This window comes from Nycticebus coucang, chromosome 7 (assembly GCF_027406575.1).
Source record: "Nycticebus coucang isolate mNycCou1 chromosome 7, mNycCou1.pri, whole genome shotgun sequence".
NCBI classification, from domain to species: domain Eukaryota; kingdom Metazoa; phylum Chordata; class Mammalia; order Primates; family Lorisidae; genus Nycticebus; species Nycticebus coucang.
The window spans coordinates 27391359-27413690 of NC_069786.1; the positions used below are offsets into that span (position 1 = coordinate 27391359).

The following is a 22332-nucleotide window of genomic DNA, read 5'->3' on the forward strand; positions in this document are numbered from 1 at the left end:
TTTCTCTTAAGACGACAGACGAATGGCTAACAAACACATGAAAAAATGTTCATCATCTCTATGTATTAGAGAAATGCAAATCAAAACATCCCTGAGATATCATCTAACCCCAGTGAGAATGGCCCACATCACAAAATCTCAAAACTGCAGATGCTGGCGTGGATGTGGAGAGAAGGGAACACTTTTACAGTGCTGGTGGGACTGCAAACTAGTACAACCCTTCTGGAAGGAAGTATGGAGAAACCTCAAAGCACTCAAGCTAGACCTCCCATTCGATCCTGCAATCCCATTACTGGGCATCTACCCAGAAGGAAAGAAATCCTTTTATCATAAGGACACTTGTACTAGACTGTTTATTGCAGCTCAATTTATAATCGCCAAAATGTGGAAACAGCCTAAATGCCCACCAACCCAGGAATGGATTAACAAGCTGTGGTATATATATACCATGGAATACTATTCAGCCATTAAAAAAAATGGAGACTTTACATCCTTGGTATTAACCTGGATGGAAGTGGAAGACATTATTCTTAGTAAAGCATCACAAGAATGGAGAAGCATGAATCCTATGTACTCAATCTTGATATGAGGACAATTAATGACAATTAAGGTTATGGGTGGGGGGATCAGAAAGAGGGATGGAGGGAGGGGGGTGGGGCCTTGGTTTGTGTCACACTTTATGGGGGCAAGACATGATTGGAAGAGGGACTTTGCCTAACAATTGTAATCAGTGTAACTGGCTTATTGTACCCTCAATGAATCCCCAACAATAAAAAAAAAAAAAGAAAGAAAAAAAAAAAAAGGAAACTAACATTTTACAACCACCTAATCTTTGATAAACCAAACAAGAACATACCTTGGGGGAAAGACTCCCTATTCAATAAATGGTGTTGGGAGAACTGGATGTCTACATGTAAAAGACTGAAACTGGACCCACACCTTTCCCCACTCACAAAAATTGATTCAAGATGGATAAAGGACTTAAACTTAAGGCATGAAACAATAAAAATCCTCCAAGAAAGCACAGGAAAAACACTGGAAGATATTGGCCTGGGGAAAGACTTCATGAAGAAGACTGCCATGGCAATTGCAACAACAACAAAAATAAACAAATGGGACTTCATTAAACTGAAAAGCTTCTGTACAGCTAAGGAGACAATAACCAAAGCAAAGAGACAACCTACACAATGGGAAAGGATATTTGCATACTTTCAATCAGACAAAAGCTTGATAACTAGGATCTATAGAGAACTCAAATTAATCCACATGAAAAAAGCCAACAATCCCTTATATCAATGGGCAAGAGACATGAATAGAACTTTCTCTAAAGACGACAGACAAATGGCTAACAAACACATGAAAAAATGTTCATCATCTCTATATATTAGAGAAATGCAAATCAAAACAACCCTGAGATATCATCTAACCCCAGTGAGAATGGCTCACATCACAAAATCTCAAAACTGCAGATGCTGGCGTGGATGTGGAGAGAAGGGAACACTTTTACACTGCTGGTGGGACTGCAAACTAGTACAACCTTTCTGGAAGGAAGTATGGAGAATCCTCAAAGCACTCAAGCTAGACCTCCCATTCGATCCTGCAATCCCATTACTGGGCATCTACCCAGAAGGAAAGAAATCCTTTTATCATAAGGACACTTGTACTAGACTGTTTATTGCAGCTCAATTTACAATCGCCAAAATGTGGAAACAGCCTAAATGCCCACCAACCCAGGAATGGATTAACAAGCTGTGGTATATGTATACCATGGAATACTATTCAGCCGTTAAAAAAAATGGAGACTTTACATCCTTCGTATTCACCTGGATGGACGTGGAAGACATTATTCTTAGTAAAGCATCACAAGAATGGAGAAGCATGAATCCTATGTACTCAATTTTGATATGAGGACAATTAATGACAATTATGGTTATGGGGGGGACAGAAAGAGGGAAGGAGGGAGGGGGTGGGGCCTTGGTGTGTGTCACACTTTATGGGGGCAAGACATGATTACAAGAGGGACTTTACCTAACAATTGCAATCAGTGTAACCTGGCTTACTGTACCCTCAATGAATCCCCAACAATGAAAAAAAATAAATAAAAAAAAAAAAAAAAAAAGAAATTCAATGCAAAAATCCTAAGTGAACAGACTCTAATACCAGTTTAGGAAAATAATATATGTTGATCAAATGGGAGAATAATTATTTAGAAGTTTTTTTTGTTTTAGAAGTCTTTTTATATAATTCACTTCCTTTATAGGTTTAAGCAGAAAATTATATTTCCATGTGTGCTTAAAAAGCCTTTGGAAAATTCAATAAAAACTTTTGAGAAAATTTAGATTGGCTACTTCCTTGAAAATGAAAAAATTTATAGAAAACTCAGTCCTGAACACAGTATTTTAATGGGTAAGTCTTAGAGGTCACTAAGGTCAGGAACAAGGCAAAGCTGCCTGCTGTCCCTGCTGCCATTAAACATTATTCTGGAGGTATTAGGCAATGTGATTAAGCAAGGTAAGCAATAGCAGAGGCATAGTTGTTGAAGAGAAAGAACTCTGTAGCAAATGATATGACATGATGCCTGGAAAAATCCAAAGACTCAAGGATAAAATTAATTCAGGCAAAAGACTTCAGCAAGGTAACAGGATAAAAGCTAGTATACAGCAGTCAATATCATTCATATACACTGATGATAACCATTCATAAGATGGAAATAAATTTTTCACATCATTATAAGAGGGGAGAAAAGGTAAAATATTTAGGAATAAATTTAACAGAAAATGTTTGAAATACAAGTGAAGAAAATAAAGCATACCTCAGAACACACTTGAACAAATAGATATTCCTTGTGCTTGATTAAGGAACTCTCAGTATCATCACAGTCATATCTCCCTAAATGGACTTATAAATTTAATGCAATAATAAAAATACCGGGCGGCGCCTGTGGCTCAGTTGGTAAGGCGCCGGCCCCATATACTGAGGGTGACGGGTTCAAACCCAGCCCCGGCCAAACTGCAACCAAAAAATATCCGGGCGTTTTGGCGGGCGCCTGTAGTCCCGGCTATTTCGGAGGCTAAGGGAAGAGAATCGCTTAAGCCCAGGAGTTGGAGGTTGCTGTGAGCTGTGTGAGGCCACGGCACTCTACCAAGGGCCATAAAGTGAAACTCTGTTTCTACAAAAAAAAAAAAAAAAGAAAAATAATAAAAATACCAAAAGGCTTCATTATGCAGTTAGCCAGTTGATAATAAAGTTCATATGGAAAAAAACTAAAAAGACATTGCATCCTAGGACTTGGAATGGGAAAGACATGGGGAGTGACGGCTAACAGTTTTTTCTTGAGGTGATGAAAACATTATGGAGTTGATTGTGGTTTTCGTTGTTAATATACCTAAAACTGTTTTTTTTTTTTGAGACAGACTCTCACTTTGTCACCCTCAGTAGGGTGCTCTGACATCATAGCTCACAGCAATCTCAAACTCTTCGGCACAAGTCATTCTCTTGCCTCGGCCTTCCGACTACCTGAGACTATAGGTGCCCGCCACAATGCTCGGCTATTTTTAGAGATGAGGTCTCACTCTTGGTCAGGCTGGTCTTGTACCTGTGAGCTCAGGCAATCCACCCACTTCGGCCTCCCAGAGAGCTGGGATTACCGGCATGAGCCACTGTGCCTGCCCTACCCTAATATTTTCAAAGGTACAACAATATAAATGCACAAGCTTGTCCATTACAGCATTACTTGTAATTATAAAATATTATAAATTGCCTGAATGCCCAAATTTAAGAGCTTTGTTGAATAAACTATGGGTCATTTACCTAATGAAATACTGTACAACTATTAGCAAAAATAAAGTAGCTCCCTATTAACTGATAGAAAGTGGTGTTTAGGACATGTTCAGAAGAATAAAGTGCAAAAAGAAAAAATAGTGTGCTACACTTTGTGTGCAGAAAAAAGGGGAATTAAGAAAACATATATCTGTCTTTACAAAAAGAAACTCAGTAAGGACAAACCAGAAAACACTGAAGTTAGTTAGCCAGAGAGTGGAAGAGGGAGGGAAAGATAGAGCAGAAGGAACGTGGGAAGGAGTGACACTTAGAAAAGGGCACACTGCCTGTGATCCCAGCACTCTGGGAGGCTGAGGTGGGTGGGCTGCTTGAGCCCAGCAGTTTGAGGCTGCTGTGAGCTAAGATGCCGGGGCACTAAAGTTGCCAAGGGCAACAGAATCATACTCCATCTCAAAAAAATAAAATAGAAGAGGGTGTATTTTCTGTATACTTTTGACTTCCAAGAGAATACTAATGTTCTATATATTCAAAAAAGTAAATTAATAAGATGGGAAGAGGAAAAATAATCTAAAATTGAAAGCAGGCCTAGACAAATGAACCTGGCTAGATTTCAAATGAGTAACATAACCATATTGAAGGGGATTGGGATAGGAAGGAAAATATAATCCAAGTGATTTATGGCACATAGGAGATGTTGGTGTATACCCTCATTTGTGGTGGGGGATGGGAAAGGACTGCAAATAAATCCTGAACCCTATTTCTAGGTTTATTTTTTGTATTGGTGTGGGTAAAGCAGTTCTGAAACTCTTTAGGTGTATTATTTAGTTGAATGATAAAGTAAAACTGTTGATGTTGTTGGAAGTCAGAAGAATTCTTATTGTGAAGTGAGATGCAAATGTGAAATTGAGGAAGGCGAGAATGAACCTAGTGGATTGAAATTAGAGGTGTTGGTGTAGATTTTACAGGTTTTAAAAATATTGATAGATATGTGGGCATGTCTATATAAAGTACTTACGCATATGTATATACAAGCATACATTGCTTAACCCTCTTTTGAAGTATAGAAGCAGAAGAGGGTTCTGACACCCTGGTAGCATGTATATCTTGATTTTTCCTTTCTTTTTTTTTTTTTTTTTGTGGTTTTGGCTGGGGCTGGGTTTGAACCCGCCACCTCCGGCATGTGGGGCCAGTGCCCTACTCCTTTGAGCCACAGGCGCCGCCCCATTTGTACTATTTTAAATGACTTCATGAAGTATGCTATCTGTAGACTGAAGTTATAAGTACATCTGTTTTTACTATATGATATTAAGAATGAACAAAATGACTTAAATGTCCATTTTTTTCCTGTATAGTCACTTCATGTTTTCATGATTTTAGGAATTACTGCTTTTTTGATATTTGAAGTATGAAATTAAAAGTTTATGGTTGTACTTTAATTCTTGAAATGTTGCCTGTATGTTTCATTTAAAATAAAATATATTCTCATTAACTTTAAATGGGAAATAAGGTTGTATGTTGATGGATGAATTTTGGTATAATGGCCATACCCTCTCAGTAAGGCTGTAAATGTTGCGTAGCTGAGCTGACCTGTTGATATTTTTCTTTTGAGTAAATTTGTTTTCCATATTAGGAAGATAGGTTTCAGAAGTCATCTTCAATAGAGAAATTCGTGAGTTTTTGTTCCTGATGCATGGTACCATGCTTCTTTTGGTCTCACTTTTTTAGATATTTTTGATTACATGTTTTTGAGGCTATATCAAGTACATATAAGCATTTTGTAACAACTTTCTATGTTACATAATGCCACTTAAACAGAGGAGAAATGCAATGGCGATTGCGTTGTATTTATATTCTGATTTATTTTTCTGGAATATTTGCTACAGAGAATTCTACATATCAAACTTTTTAAATTTTATGTCTAAGCCCATGAATTTTAATTATATGCCCTTAATGCTTTCAGTGTTTGAATCCACATTATGTATAGGAATGCCAAGTGTAGTAAAGTACTTTAATTTTTGAAAAAGGAGTTGTTAAAATTTTCTATGTGATTAATTCTCCATAAGTAACCTTGAATAAATGGATTTCTTGATTTATGATAGCAGATATTGGAAATGGTCTTAAAATATAATGGATTTTGTAAAGCATGTTGAACTCTTTCTATGACACATGAAAAGGAAGTCACTGATAGATGCAGAACATCTCTTCTGGCTCTGTCATCAGACAGCTTCTGAAGAGGAAGAACATTTGTAGTTACTTCATTCCTTTTTATCACCTTCATCTTCAAATTTCTAGCTGTTTTTTAAAGTAATTTCTTCCCGAGAGAAATGTGTCACTAAGATTGAGTGTAGTGTACATGTCTGTGTTATTGCGAAGAAATTTATAACTTGTATTTCAGTGCATTTTCTAACTTCATAAAGAATAAAAACTTAAATGAAAAATAAAAAAAATAAAAAATAAATAAAAATAGCTGGGCGTTGTGGTGGGCACATGTAGTCCCAGCTTCTCAGGAGGCTGAGGCAGGAGAATGGCTTGACAAGCCCAAGAGTTTGAGGTTGCTATGAGTTACGATGCCACAGCACTCGACCAAGCGTTACAAAATAAGACTTTGTTTAAAAAATATATAAATCTGTTGAAACACTTTGTAAAATAGTTTGACATTATCTTGTAGGTATCCTGGTTCTATTTTTAAATATATACCCTAAAGAAATTCTTCTGTATGTGCCATGTGCACCAGGAAATAGGTGTAACAACATACAGCCTTATTTGTAATAGCCATGAATCAGGGTGGAGGTTATGCTCCAGCAGTAGAGGAACATTTTAGTACAACAGTGAGAATGAATACACTGCAGCATGTAGCAGCATGTGTGAATCTTAAAAACAATGCTGAATGAAAAAAAGCAAGTGGCTGGTAGGTATAAATAGAAACGTTTCATTTGCATAAAGGTTAAAACCAGGTAAAAGTAAACAATATATTGTTTAGGACTACATATGTGAGAAAACTATAAAGAAGAGCCTAAGAATGAGTCTGTTATTTCTGGGGAGAGGTGGGAGGAGTGAAGTGGAAGAAGAAAGATTTGATTAAGGGGGCTTGGAAAGTCCTAGTTCTATTCTGTCTCTCATGCTGGTTAGTAAACAGGTGCTCATGTTTTCTTTAAATTATAAGTACTACTCTGGTATGTATATTTCTTAATTTTAGTGAAGTTTGAAATCACAACTGCAGGCCAAAAAGTAAAAAGCTACCATAAATTATTAAATGAACAAAACAAATTATAGAACAGTACATAAATTATAGACTTCTGTTAAGAAATTACATTTGGATATCTATTTCTGTTTAAACAGTCGTAGAAAAAAGTCATAGAGCATAGAAATGTGTAGTTTTGGCAGGGAAGTAGGATTTCAGAATTTCTGCATTATATTTCTCTTAATTTATTTTTGAAATCCTTGAGCATTTATCAGGAACACATTATGAGATTATACTTTTAAAAGAATTTTTTTTTTTTGAGATAGAGCCTCAAGCTGTTACCCTGGGTAGAGTACTGTGGCAACACAGCTCACAGCAACCTCCAACTCCTGGGCTCAAGCAAGTCTCCTGCCTCCACCTCCCAAGTAGCTGGGACTATAGGCGCCCACCACAACGCCTGGCTATTTCTTTTTGGTTGCAGCTGTCATTGTTGTTTGGCGGGCCCCGGGCTGGATTTGAACCTGCCAGCTCAGGTGTATGTGGCTGGCGCCTTAGCCTCTTGAGCCATAGGCACCAAGCCTTAAAAGAATTTTTTATTTTGGGAGGCTGAGGTGGGTAGACTGCCTGAGCTCACAGGTTCGAAACCAGCCTGAACAAGAGTAAGACCCCGTCTCTAAAAAAAGTCAGGCATTGTGTCAGGCTCCTGTAGGCCCAGCTCCTGGGGGGCTGAGGCAAGAGAATAGTTTGAGCCCAAGAATTTGAGGTTGCTGGGAGCTATAACTCCACGCCCTCGCCCCTCTACTGAGGGTGACAAAGTGAGACTCTGTCTCAAAAAACAAAACAAAATAAATAAAAGAAGTTTTTATTGATACATAATAACTATACATAATTATAAGGTTATACTACTTTTATCTTTGCTGCTGTTGAATAAAGAGCTTAAAGGTAGCCAAGTGTTGCACATACTTCTCTTTATTTTTATTATAAGAAAAATAATAAAAACAATTTCCATTTTAGAAAAAAATTAAACCAAAACAAGTAAACAATCGAAATAAATTTGTGGAAGGGGGGCGGCACCTGTGGCTCAAAGGGGTAGGATGCCAGTCCCATATGCCAGAGGTGGCAGGTTCAAACCCAGCCCCGGGCAAAAACCACACACACACACAAAAATAAATAAATTTAAAAAAATAAAAAATAAATTTGTGGAAGGTCACTAACAATGTTTAGAAATATTGAGAAAAGCAGATTATAAAACAGTATTGTACATATTTAATATTATTCCCTTACATGTATTGTATGTCTTCAAAAATTCTGGAATGAAAATGCCCCACTGTTAATAATTGTTATTTCTAGGTATTATAATTAACAAATGGTTTTTATTTTCTTCCTATTTTCCTAATCTGCATGTACTACATATGGTCAAAAAAATTATGAGAATATTTATTATTATTAAAAATTGATGTTCTTAGGTTCTTTTTTGTTTGTTTGTTTGTTTTGAGACGGAATCTTATTACGTTGCCCTCAGTAGAGTGCTGTGGCATCACAGCTCACAGCAACCTCAAACTCTTGGGCTCAAGCAATTCTCTAGCTCAGCCTCCCAAGTAGCAGGACTACAGGTGCCCACCACAATGCCTGGCTATTTCTTGTTGCAGTTGTCATTGTGGTTTAGCTGGCCTGGGCCCAGTTTGAACCTGCCACTCTTGGTGTATGTGGCTGGCGCCATAACCACTGTGCTATGGGCACCAAGCCTTTAGGTTCTTTCAGTAATGTTATTCTTACCTTTGAGCATAGTACTACCTACCTGCCTGAGTGGGGATAGGTACTAAAGAAGAGAGCTTTTCTCTACTCTCTTGTTGCCGATGTGAGTTGAGTGGTTGAGCATTCTGTACTTTGTAAATGGTGCTCTGTTCTGTGACGCCCGCATTGAGCGTTTATGTAACTTGCCTCCTTCAGGTGCTGCACTATCTCGCAATCCAGAAACCTGCAAACCTTGCTCGGCACCTGTTACCTTGTGTGATTCATGCAGCTGTACTCAAGGTAAAGGAAGAAGGTAAATGTCATATTTGATTAGTCAGTTTATTTCCAAAGTGAAATTATACTTTACTTTATTTAATGATTGCTTTGATTTTTTTAAAAATAGAAATTCTGGAAAACATTTCTTCAGTTAAGAAGATTATAAAGCAGATAATATCCCATTCCAGTAAAGTTTTGCACTTCCCCAATCCAGAAGACAAGAAATTGGAAGTAAGTTTGATGTGGTGTCAAAATCTTGCCAAGTGTTCTCCTCAGTTGGCAGTAGTTATTTGAGGATATGCTTTTAATAAGGCTTTGCTTTTTTGCTGTCTCCCAATTTATGTCTCTCCCCTTTCCTCTCTTAGGAAATCATCCACCAGATTACTAATGTGGAAGCTCTAATTGCTAGAGCCCGGTCACTGAAAGCCAAGTTTGGAACTGAAAAATGTGAACAGGAGGAGGAAAAGGAAGATCTTGAAAGGTAATTGCTATTTGGCTAACTCAGTTTGGTCTACAGTAAGAAAAGCTCCTACTCTCTTAAGAAAAGTTGTAATAGACTGGGCATAGTGGCTCACACCTGTAATCCTAGCACTTTATGAGGCCAAAGTGGGAGGATTGCTGAGGCCAGGAATTCGAGACCAGCCTGGACAATAAAGTGAGACCCCATCTTTACAAAAAGCTAATTTGCTGGGCATGGTGATAAGCACAAGGAGTTCCAGCTACTCAGGAGGCTGAGGCAGGATCCCTTGAGCCCAGGTGTTCAAGGTTGCAGTGAGCTGTGATCTGGCTACTGCACTCTAGCCTTGGTAACAGAGTGAGACCTTGATCTTAAAAAGAAGCAAAAGGAAAAATTGTATTAAGATATTGAAACTCTTGTGGTACTCACTTATTATTTGAAATAAGCATTGACTAGAGACAAAGACATACTTAATTATCATAGGATTTGGCCACTGGGATATTTCTTCTCTTTTCTTTCTTTATTTTTATTTTTTGAGACAGTCTCATTTTGTTGCCCTTGGTAAAGTACCATGGTGTCATAGCTCACAGCAACCTCAAACTCTAGGGCTCAAGTGAAAGGATGATGTTTTAATGTGTGATAAAGTGTTTCTAAATTAGCTTGTTCCATGGTTTGAATTTGTCATTATCTTAAACTTTCATCAGCTTTTCTGCAGGAAATGGCATTATCCATGCTAAATAATTAATATTATATGACAAGACATTTGTTATAGCTTTTAACAAGTTCTTGTCTGAATTTTATATCTTTTGTAGAGTGAAATTTTCACCCAGCCTACTTTGCTCTTGAAAATTCCTTCTTTTAAGTTAGAAGAATAAGCTCTAAACAAGGGAATTATTTCTAGAATAGCAGTGTCAGTGAGCAGGTGGCAGGGCCTGGTGGCTCTGTGCCTTCGACTCTTGTTGGTTCCACCGTACACTATCTGTGATAGACTTGGAAGTACAGTGTTTCCAACATATAATGGCAAAGTTTACTGTTGAGACTTGGCCCAACACAACATACATTTAAACATACAAAAACAAATATAGATCATCACTTTCCTGAACAAATAAAACTTAGTTTCTACTATCCCTCAATTTTTTTCATCTTTTATTAACTGTAGCATTTTCTAAGCCTCTAGTCTAAAAAAAATAGATTGAATATTTCTTCTTACACTTTGACAGAGATGGGCTTTTTAAAAACAATTATGAAAACAGTTGAAAAAAGCAGAAATATTGTCAACTAAATTAATTTCACTTCCAAATGTCAGTCTGGCCTATAAAATTTCCCCTCCAGCCATGGTAGGTCTAGCCAGAATCGGGGAGGATTTGTCAACAACATTCCTGTGGGAGGATGGACACGGGCAGCCAAACAATTTGGTCTCCATCCTGGTGTTACCTCTCTCTCCTAGGTTTGTGAGTTGCCTACTGGAACAGCCTGAAGTGTTAGTCACCGGTGCCGGAAGAGGACACGCGGGCAGGATCATTCACAAGTTGTTTGTGAATGCTCAGAGGGTATGTGAGATTCATTACTGACTCCATCCTGGTCTCTCTAGACCTCAACTTGGGAAGATGCTATTTTAATTCACACACGTGGCTAATTTATACAGCTGCTAATTGAGAGGACATCTGGGCATTGGGTTTGAACACTGAAGAAACTATGACTCTGTGACTGCTGAATCTGAAATCCATTTGCTCTCCCACATGCTTAAGGAAAATGATAAGTATATTCCAGGACCTAAATTTCAGAAATTGAAAAGGTCTGAAATCCATTGTTGCGAAAGCTGGCAGGGACTCAGCAATGGACAGTGCTGTGCTGTAGGAAAAAATGTTCACTGCAGGTGCTTTTGAGTAGAATAGAGTTCAATTTTACCTTCTCTTTAAACCCCATATGCTGCAAAGTGGATTTACAATTCACTTTGAATTATAAATCTAACTATTCTTTTAATGGTGAAAAGACCAATAGATGTTCCATAGAAAGGAAGAGAGAAGGATTTCAGGTTTTTAAGACTATAGAAACAGACTCTAGCACAGAAGGAAAGACCAGTTTGAAAACTTATTATCATCATTACCTCTACTAGTGAAAGTAAAAGTTTAAAAATATATAATATAGTACCCTGTTTACTGGTTAAGAAGTGCTGGCGGCTCAGCGCCCTTAGCTCAGTGGTTAGGACACTGGCTACATATACCAGGATTGGCAGGTTCAAACGTGGCCCTGGCCAGCTAAACAACAATGATAACCGCAAAAAAAAAAAAAATAGCTGGGCGTTGTGGCGGGCGCCTGTAGTCCCAACTACTTGGGAGGCTGAGGCAAGAGGATCGCTTAAGCCCAGGAATTTGAGGTTGCTGTGAGCTGTGACGCCATGGCACTCTATAAGGGTGACACGGTGAGACTCTGTCTCAAAAAAAAAAAAAAAGTACTGGCATCCCACAGATGATCTCATGTCAGGGCTCATTAGTATTTGATATTCTGATAAAAACATTATGATGTGCATTAAATATAAATTTCTCTTACCTGGCACTGTGCTGACACTAAAATGACCCAGTTTTTCAGAATCAAATAAGAGAAAGAATTTTCATGGGTCTAAATATGAATAACAACTGGATAACTTCAGTTGAGTTGGTCTGGAATACAATTAGTTAATATATTCAAATAATAGCCAAATATACTGATAAAAAGTTTTAGCAAGAGTTAAAAACTGAAATTTATTTACAGGATATAGCTCCCTAAACTTAAGTTTCCAAGTTAATAACCCAATATTTTATTTCCTTACAAATTAATCTTCTAGAAAATAATAGACACTTTCTTTTATTAATTTATTTTTGTCTCTGGCATGAGACAAGAACTGAATTTGTTTTTACATCCTGTAACTTTGCCAGCTTACTACTCAGAAACTTATAAGCACATTTCCTAGTTAACCACCAATATCAATTTTCCTCCTACTGTAAAAACTCTTTCTTCTTTGATCCTTTTTAAAAAGTTGTGTGTTAATAAGATTAAAAATTCAAAGTATTTATAATTTTAGTGCTGAGAGTATTGCTTGTTTTGGATAATTAAGCAAAATTATTTTTCCCCAAAAAGAAATAGTTTCTCCACTCCCTCTACTAATAGTAAGTAGAGACTTATAAAAATTTTGACAATAGAGAACATGATAAAAAATTAATCATATATTCTCACTACTCACTGATGATCACTGTCAACACTTAACATCTACTATATACAACTGTATATATCGTATTAAAAATTGGGTTATAGTATATCATAACTTTATTATTCCTTTTTTTTTGGAGACAGTCTTACTATGCTGCCCTCGGTAGAGTGCCATGGCGTCACAGCTCACAGCAACCTCAAACTCTTGGGCTTAAGCGATTCTCTTGCCTCAGCCTCCCAAGTAGCTGGGACTACAGGTGCCCGCCACGACACCCGGCTATTTTTTTTGTTGTTGTTCCAGTTGTCATTGTTGTTTGGCTGGCCTGGGCCGGGTTTGAACCTGCCAGCCTCAGTGTATGTGGTTGGCGTTATAACCACTGTGCTACGGGTGCTGAGCCAACTTAATTATTCTTGTTTGCCACTTAATATATGTAAGGTATTTTTCAGAATCACTAAATAGAGTACAGTATATCAACCTTTCAGTGGTCTCACTATATAGCTAATCCCCTTTCAAGGTTATTGAACTTGTACATTTGTCTTACATTATATAATTTAAAGATTTCAAACCTTCAGACTTTACAGAGAATGTTTTTAGGGAATTGGTAGACAATGTAATCCATATAACAAGCTTCTGGTTGGTATGTTTTTAAACTCAGCTCTTAAATGTCTGGCTAAAGTAAACTGTTAAAAGTTTATTCATATAACTTTTCTTGCCATGTGATTTGACAGTATACATTAATTTTATTAATATTTTAACATATGTTTTTAAAAAGTGATGAAATTTCATTAGGAATTTTTTATGGTATGTGTTTATTTTATATATACATATATATATACACACACACACATACACACACACACACACATATATATATATATATTTTTTTTTTTTGAGACAGAGTTTCATTTGTTGCCCTCAGTAAAGTGCCATGGCATCATATAGCTCACAGCAACCTCCGACTCTTGGGCTTAAGCGATTCTCTTGCCTCAGCCTCCCCAGTAGCTAGGAGGACAGGCACCTACCACAACACCTGGCTTTTTTGTTTTGTTTTTGTTTTTGTTGTAGTTATCATCCAGACTGGGTTTGAACCCACCAGCGTCAGTGTATGTGGCCGGCACCCTAACCACTGAGCTACAGATGCTGAGCCATAGAATTTTTTTTTTTTTTTTTTTTGGTGAGACAGAGCCTTACTCAGTAGAGTGCTATGGCGTCACAGCTCACAGCAACCTCAGAGTCTTGGGCTCAGGAAATCTTCTTGTCCCAGCCTCCCAAGTAGCTGGGACTATAGGTGCCTACCACAACACCCAGCTATTTTTTAGAGTCTGAGTCTTGCTGTTGCTCAAGCTGGTCTTGAACTCCTGAGCTCAGGAAATCTACCTGCCTTAGCCTCCCAGAGTACTGGGATAATAGGGGTGGGTCAAGGTACCTGGCTATATATGTATTTTTTTTTTTTTTTCTAATTTCAGGTTAACTAGGTTACAGTGTTTGCGTTTGTTAGGTAGAATCCCTCTCTTAGTTGTGTTACACACCCAAGAAGTGTGCCATATACCCTCACATTATTAATTTTATATATTTAGAACCTAAAATTATAAATGATAAACTTTATCATGATTATATATCTGTGGTTATGTACATATTAGATGAAATTCAGCAAGTAAATGACTGATTGGGTTTTGCTTCAGATAAACTCTTAGGCATCTCTCCTTAAATTCACTGGAGTATCTATTTCTCAAGCCATGAGCACTTTTTCTTAGCATCTTAATTCTTCAGTAAAAGAACTAGGTTTTTGTTGAATCATTTCCCCATTAAATGACACTCTGTGCACCACCTGTTGCACCATTAGAAGCGTGAGTGAGTAATGGGATGCATCTGTTCTGTTGGACAGCTGGGTGTGTTTTATGTGGTGTGGCTCTGTTTGTCTTGAACATTCTCTTGACAGGATCATGTTCCTTAATGTAATGCATGCTGTCTCTGAAATAATTTTGAATTCTCTTGTCTAGCCCTTTTTAAACCATCTCGCTTGTTTCCCTTTCATCACTGTTTCTTTTCTCACCCTTTCTCAAGCTGACTGAATCTTCTGATGAGGTAACAAAATAGCCTTTGTCCCTCATAGTTCCTTGTTTCTTTCCATCCCTCTAACTTCATAAGGTCATTAAAACTAACCACCTTTCGAACAGTCTGGATTTGGCATACTTTTCTTGCAGATGCTTATCTTAACATGATTTCATGTTTCCATTGCCAAAACAATTCCTTTTTCCCAAATTGACGGTATTGTAATGGAAGTATAGTGATCAGAGTTAAAAACAAAGGCTGTATTTTATGCAATTTTAATGAAAAATAGATGCCTGTAATGAGAGCGTCTCTTTTGTGGCCGTTTTTACATGCACCTCTGTCACCACATTAGCTGCACAGCAGACACCCCACCCACCCCCCATTTTAATTTGTCAAGTGAGCTTTAAAAGAATTGATGGGAAGAGTTGAAAAGAAAATGATGTTTTGGGTGGCGCCTGTGGCTCAGTCGGTAAGGTGCCAGCCCTGTATACCAAGGGTGGCGGGTTCAAACCTGGCCCCGGCTGAACTGCAACCAAAAAATAGCCAGGCGTTGTGGCGGGCGCCTGTAGTCCCAGCTACTCGGGAGGCTGAGGCAAGAGAATCGCGTAAGCCCAAAAGCTAGAGGTTGCTGTGAGCCGTGTGATGCCATGGCACTCAACTGAGGGCCATAAAGTGAGACTCTGTCTCTACAAAAAAAAAAAAAAAGAAAAAAACAAACAAGAAAATGATGTTTTGAGACTCTGGAGAGAAACAGCTACTTGGTGGACTGAAGAGATCACATGTGGGCTTGGGTCACCGCTAGAGGAAACGTAGGAAACCCGGACAGCTCCTGGATCCCTGTTCATCGGATGTCTGAATACGGCCCTCACTTTTCAAAGCAGATTGCCTGGCAGTCTTATCCCTTCTGTCTCTGTCACCAGTCTGGCTGCTCATGCAGTGTTTCAAGCTTCTTGCATTTTCTGTATTTTTTGAATAATGATAATATAGCTGACTGCATTACTGAGTAATGTAGGACATTTTTATGTATTTATCATGTTTATTCATCTGTCCTTCAAAAGTGTCTGCATTTAACATTTGCCTTGATTTTGAATTTAGTATTTGATTCTATTCAAGGCTGCAGCCATGGCTTCACCAGAGGAGGAATTGAAAAGAATGGGCTCCCTAGAAGAAAGAAGGCAGAACTCAGTGTCAGATTTCCCACCTCCTGCTGGCCGGGAATTCATTTTGCGCACCACTGTGCCACGCCCTGCTCCCTACTCCAAAGCTCTGCCTCAGCGAATGTACGGTGTCCTCACCAAGGAGGATTTTAGACTTGCAGGTGCCTTTTCCTCAGATACCTCCTTCTTCTAATTCTTCTAGTGTTACCTCGTCGGTGGCTTCAGAGACAGTGCTGCCACCTCCTATGGGAGGGAGGGTGTGCCAGGGAGAACCCACAAGGTCAAGGTCATGGAGAGGGCCCTGTGCAATCGATCAGGAATCAAACCAGCACCTGGAAGACTTGCCAGCACCCAGCTTGCTCTCTGTTTCTTGTTAGTGGCAGAAAATCTGGGCTTGAGCTATTGGGAGATTTCTGCCTTGAAAAGATGGGCTTTGTGTGAGGGAAAGGACAACAAACACTAGAAGCTCTTGGTAGTGATTCTGGCAGGATAATGTTCATTTTATTCTCCTCTGTGACTGTCCTTGGGGCTATTCCCTCATTCATAGTCTGTGTAAACACTTAGTGGTTATATATATTAGTATCAAGTATGCAAAATAGAGTATCTGTTAACCCCAGTTACAGGATATGTTGGTGGTAGCTTTATAGTCCCACAATCTGTGTTTTCAGAATGCTATGGGACATTCTGTTTACTCAGTCACCTGGTGGTCACCTTTATTACACTGATTAACTTTTCATGAGCATTTTGAATACTCTAAGGGAAAGTCTAGAATTTGTTTCTTTTTCCATGTAACTGTAACCTAGATGTATTACTTCTGATAAAACTATAAAATGTCACAGCAGATTGGTTTTATATTTCTTGTTTTCTTTTATTTGTTTTCCTTTTGGTTGCCATGTAGGTCATCAGCCAGCACACTTGCCGTTCCCGCTTGCACAGCACAGCACGCGTTCTCTTGTGATTGCTGGCTGGGAACTGCATGAATGAAGGAGAGAGGAGCACATGCTAAAAATGTAGAGTTCAGGATGTTGAGATTATCATGAATTAGTATAATTTGGTATGTGTGCTAATGCAGTGAGTAGAGGATTATTTTAATGCACTATTTTGCTTCTGTATTTTAGTTAAAATGAAAATAATCTGTGGGGATGTATAAGGACAACCGCCATGTTTCTAGTTGTGTGAAGATCAGGATATATTAAATCTGTGTTGCTATCAGGCCTCTGTTTGGTGATCTGAAGTTATTTTTAGGCCTAAAATACCCACTTCAATCTAAAGTAGAAAGTGGTGACATTTAAGCATAAACCTTGCCTGTGTAATTTTAAGGAATTAATAGAGCTGTGCAAACCCTGTATTATTTTTGTAAAAATGAAAAAGTGTATGTATAGAATGTTTATGTGTACACGTGTCTGTGTGTACAGATACAGCAGGGGAGGCCTGTGGCCACCCAGCCCCACAGTGCTTCCCTCTGCCCTGCTGGACTTCACTGCACTAGGAAGCCATGCAGATGCAGGCTGAGCACAGCGCTGGACCAAGCAGAAGAAGCTTCTTTCAAGGACAGAGTTTGCTTTCTAATGAGGAAGTTAATAACAGAGAAAATTTCTACCAAGGGAAAGTTGGACTTTAAAAACTGATTGTGAATCTAATAAAAAGGAGAGTGTTGCTTTCTGTGGCCAGTTTTCTCTTACTTTCTCCCTTCTGTAGAGTATTTCAATCATATTTCACTTAATTTTGTTTTATTTTTTTGAAACGGAGTCTCACTTTGTCACCCCTGGTAGAGTGCTATGGCATCATAGCTCACAGCAACCTGTAACTCTTGGGCTCAAGTGATTCTCTTGCCTCAGCCTCCTGAGTAGCTGGAACTACAGGCGCCCACCATTATGCTATTTTTAGAGACAGGGTCTTGCTCTATCTCAGGCTGATCTTAAATTTGTGAGCTCAGGCAATCCACACACCTCAGCCTTCCAAAGTGCTGGAATTACAGGTGTGAGCCACTGCGCCTGCTGAATTTTTTTTTTGAGACAGTCTCACCCTGTCACCCTGAGTTGAGTGCCGTGGCGTCACAGCCCACAGGAATCTCAAACCCTTGGGCTCAAGCAATCCTCTTGCCTCACCCTCCCCAAGTAGCTGGGAGTACAATTGCCCACCCCAATATCCAACTGTTTTTAGAGCCTCCCGGAGTCTAGGATGGAGTCTAGTCTAGCTGGGCCTCTTGTTTCCCTGAGGTTTGTGCTAGCTCAGATCTTACTAAGTATTTGCATCCTCCTGGGTCTTGCGAAGCAGTAGTGTCACAAACATTCTTTGTGCCTTTTCACCCCATTTATTTTTGTTATATTTATGTGCTGGTTTATTTCACAGACATTTTCAAGTACCCACTTTGTATAAGGTATTGTACTAGCAATGGAGATAAAACAGAACCCAAACACACTCCCTTTAGGGCAGATGGACATGACGTTGCCATAAGATGCATAACCAACGCAGTGGTGCAGTGTGGAGGGCCTTCATTTGGATACAGATCCATTTGTTCATTTATGCATTTGCCCTAGTAAATGCAGTGATTGTAGTATAAGGAGTTGTGGGAGAGGACTTGGGGATCAGGAAAATCATCCTAGGGGATGTGGTTTCTGGAGACCAGGAGATGAGCAGGAGCTGGGGGAGGAGGCGGGAAGTGTGGTAGAGTGTGTGCGAAGAGCTTCCGTCATTCCACCACCGCTGCTTGCTGTGACTGTGTTGTGCTCGGTCTCCACCTCTTCAGTCTGCACTGAACCGTGTCTTCCCTTGGTTGCACATTAGCAGGTGTGACCCAGGCAGAGGCCTGGACGGTGCTGCACACGTGGCTTGCCTTCCCCTCCTGCCGAGAGCCCTGACCACCATGGGAAGAGGCCCATGCAAAGACAGGAGTTAGGTGGTGTGTGACACAACAGAAGTTACCTGACAGGAGAGGATAGGTGTATTCTCTGTTACTGTATTTAGTGAACAGCATTTCATTTTGGCTGGAGTGTGTGGTATCCGGAGTGGGAAGGGATAAGAAATGAAGACCGTGGCTCGGCACCTATGGCTCAAGCGGCTATGGCGCCAGCCACATACACCTGAGCTGGTGGGTTTGAATCCAACCCAGGCCTGCCAAACAACAGTGATGGCTGCAACCTAAAAATAGCCAGGCATTGTGGCGGACGCTTGTAGTCCCAGCTACTTGGGAGGCGGAGGCAGGAGAATCTCTTGAACCCAGGAGTTGGAGGTTGCTGTGAGCTGTGAAGCCACAGCACTCTACCCAGGGTGACAGCTTGAGGCTCTGTCTCAAAAAAAGAAAAAAAAAAAAGGAAAAGACATGAAGACCATGAGGTAAACTGAGACAAGAACAAGAGTTCTTTGGGGCAGTGGTGTGTCATTGCAGGGTTTTAGGCAGGGAGTGATACAGTTTTAGACCACCCTATAGCAGGGCAGCTGGAGTGGAGAAGCTGATAAAGCACACGTGAATCAGATCTTGAACTAAATTGTAAGCTCTTTGGAAAGAAAGTAGCAATTACAGCTTCAGTGTTTGTTATACTCCTACACGCTGTGCTCCAAAGTGGTGCACAAATGCTTGTGGGGCCCACATGGAGTGGCCTCCCACACCTACACTTCACATTAGAATTTTATTTATTTATTTATTTATTTTTGAGACAGAGCCTCAAGCTGTCACCCTGGGTAGAGTGCTGTGGCATCACAGCTCACAGCAACCTCCACTCCTGGGCTCAAGCAATTCTCCTGCCTCCACCTCCTAAATAGCTGGGATTACAGGTGCCCGCCACAAAGCCCAGCTATTTTTTTGGTTGCAGCTGTTGTTTGGCGGGCCCGGGCTGGATTCAAATCCACCAGCTCAGGTGTATGTGGATGGCGCCTTAGCAGTTTGAGCCCTAGGCACGCAGCCCACATTGGAATTTTTAAAACCCTAGGCATTTCTGTTTCTATTCCATTCATCAGCCCAGCAAATACTGAGTACCTGCTGTGTGCCAGGCACTATTGTAGTCATTGGGGTGACAGGATTTACCAGAACAAATGAAAGACCTTACCTCTATGTGACTGGAAATAAGGGACAGCAGCTATACACAGTGTCTGGGGAGACAGGATCATGAGGTTGTGACGACTAAGCAGAGGCCTGAATGAAGGGTTCTACCGACAGTGGGGTGAGTGAGCCCGTGGATGGGTGACGGCAGCCTCCGGAGGGACATTGAGCCAGGACAACCACACTAAGCCACTCCCAGATTGCTGTAAGATGTTTGTTTTAAACTGCTAAATATGGGGGTCGTTTATTATGCAGCAATTGATAACTAATATCCAAGCAATTGGTTATATATGAAGAAAAGGTTGGGGCTTATGTTATAAATTGGGAAATGTAAATGGTCCTTAAGCCACGGAGTATGTGGTTACCTAGGGAGTGATCTCTTAGCACAGAGAAGAGGTTGGAATTGAGCTGAGGAAGAGGAGAACCAGCAGAAGAGATGAAGGAGGAGGAGTTACTGAGGTACAAGGATGATCAAAAGTGTGCTGTCTTGACATGTAAGAAAAAAAGCTGAAGGTGGGAACTGACCACCTGTGTTAGTAGTCAGGGTAAGGACTGAGAATTGACCACTGTGCCTCATGTGCAGAGTAATGGACGCGTTCAGAGTGAGGGGAATCCTTGTTGGGAATGAACAGAGAAGGAGCTGCCTGGAGGAAAGATTGGTCTCCCCAAGAGCCCTTCTCTGGTGCACTGGGAACTTCCGCCCTGAACCAGAGGGGGTTGGGGCTGCTGGCCGTGTTCCTTGCCAGGCACTGGAGGCAAGAAATGGAAAAGGGGAAGACCATGAAGCCACCATCCAACCAGCCCTGTCCACTGTGCCTACCACAGCTTCCTTCCGGACACACACTCATGGACAGTCTTGGCGCCGAGTGTGAGTGCATGAATGAAGACTGACAAAAGATGCACCCTCTTTTTCTTTTTTTTTTTTTTGAGACAGAGCGTCATTCTGCCAGCAGGCTACAGTGCTGTTGGTGTCATCATAGTTTACGGCAACCTCCAGTTCCTGCTGGGATTATAGGTGCTGCCTCCGGCCCAGCTAATTTTTCCAAGCTCAAGAAATCCACCAGCCTTGGCCTTCCAGAGTGTTGGGATTATAAGCATGAGCCACCACACCCGGCCAGTCCCACTCTTGTGTTTGAATCTTCTGGCCTCTGATTTTCAGCTGTTGGGATTTTCACCACGAAACTTCAGAATATTAGCCCCTAAGAGCCCAAGGAGTGTGGCAGGCACTTCTCTGCTCCAGGAAGTGGGCCGTAGTATCAGCCTATGAAAGGAGACTTGGCTAATTCTTGAAGCACAAACTCAAGCTAGTGAATGCTGGCAGCACCCACCCCTCCCTCCCCCGGCAGCTTGTGATGTCTGACAGCTGGTCATGGATAGACCCCTCCCAAGTGAACAGTCTCACATCCTGCAGGGAGCATTCCCGGGCTTAGCTGCTTAGTGGAGGGAGAGAGGAAGGTAGCACAAGAGGACCCAGCTCGGGCTCTGTGCCCATAGCTCAGTGGTTAGGGCACCAGCCACATACATTGGGGCTGGCAGGTTCTAACCCAGCCCGGGCCTCCCCAATAATGACAATTACAACAACAAAAATATAGCCAGGCACTGTGGGGCGGGGGGGCCCTGTCATCTCAGCTACTTGGGAGGCTGAGGTAAGAGAATCGCTTGAGCCCAAGAGTTTGAAGTTGCTGTGAGCTGTGATGCCACCTCTACTGAGGGCGACAAAATGAGACTCACAGACAAAAAAAGAGGACTCAGCTCGGTCTTTGGGTCCCTTTCCTGACAGAGCTCTCCCTGCAGCTCTGAGGCACACTTCTCCCTGTGCCTTCCAGTTAAACGAGCCTCTAGGGAAGTTACATTCCTTCCCCATCAGGAGGAAAAAAAGGATGGACTTTTTCTCATGCACAATCATATGGAATCTTTGATTTTGGTTTTAGTTTGCAGGTCTGTCTTCACCTTGTCCCAGAATAAGATGGGGGTACCCTGCGAGGGCGAGGTGCAGGTGGGGCTGGCTCCACGGTGGGCAAGCTGACTGTAGCACTTCGACCTGTGATAAAAGGTAGAAGAAAAAATGTGACTGCATTAGTTTCCTACAGCTGCCACAAAAAGGGGCACGCCCTGCATGGTTTATCCCAAGGTCCTGGAGGCTACGTCAGAAATCACAGTGGGGCACTGGGGATCATGCACCCTCTGGAGTCTGCAGGACGTGTCCTTCCTGGCCTCCTCTTAGCTTCTGCTGCCACAGCAGGCCTTGACCTCCCTGGGTGTGTAGCTGCTGCCTCTGTGTCATGCAGCTGTCTCCCTGGGTGCCTATGTCTCTCAGTCATGTTGGATTTAGGGACCCTGTCTTTCTTAAGTAATGACCCTGTTTCCAAACAAGGTCACATGCTGAGGTACTGGGCATGAGAGTTTCAGTGTATTTTTGGTGGGGGGATGAGGGGGCACAACTCAACCCATAACAGCCATATTCCAAAG

General features: G+C 40.8%; 1 protein-coding gene across 6 annotated transcripts in view; it reads left to right on the top strand.

Annotated features, from left to right (window-relative positions):
* Positions 1 to 17490, top strand: part of RAB3GAP1 (RAB3 GTPase activating protein catalytic subunit 1) — a 142813-nt gene extending 125323 nt beyond the window's left edge. For 3 of the 6 annotated variants that reach the window (XM_053596676.1, XM_053596681.1, XM_053596680.1), the window contains 7 exons: positions 8912 to 9008; positions 9099 to 9202; positions 9337 to 9452; positions 10876 to 10978; positions 14680 to 14700; positions 15781 to 15985; positions 16723 to 17490. In XM_053596676.1, the coding sequence (XP_053452651.1) occupies positions 8912 to 9008; positions 9099 to 9202; positions 9337 to 9452; positions 10876 to 10978; positions 14680 to 14700; positions 15781 to 15985; positions 16723 to 16808 (732 nt within the window). In that variant the 3' untranslated portion in view covers positions 16809 to 17490. Of the gene's footprint in view, positions 1 to 8911; positions 9009 to 9098; positions 9203 to 9336; positions 9453 to 10875; positions 10979 to 14679; positions 14701 to 15780 lie in introns of all 6 variants that reach the window. The other 3 variants (XM_053596678.1, XM_053596677.1, XM_053596679.1) reach the window with 3 other exon arrangements.
* The last annotated feature ends 4842 nt before the right edge of the window (positions 17491 to 22332 follow it).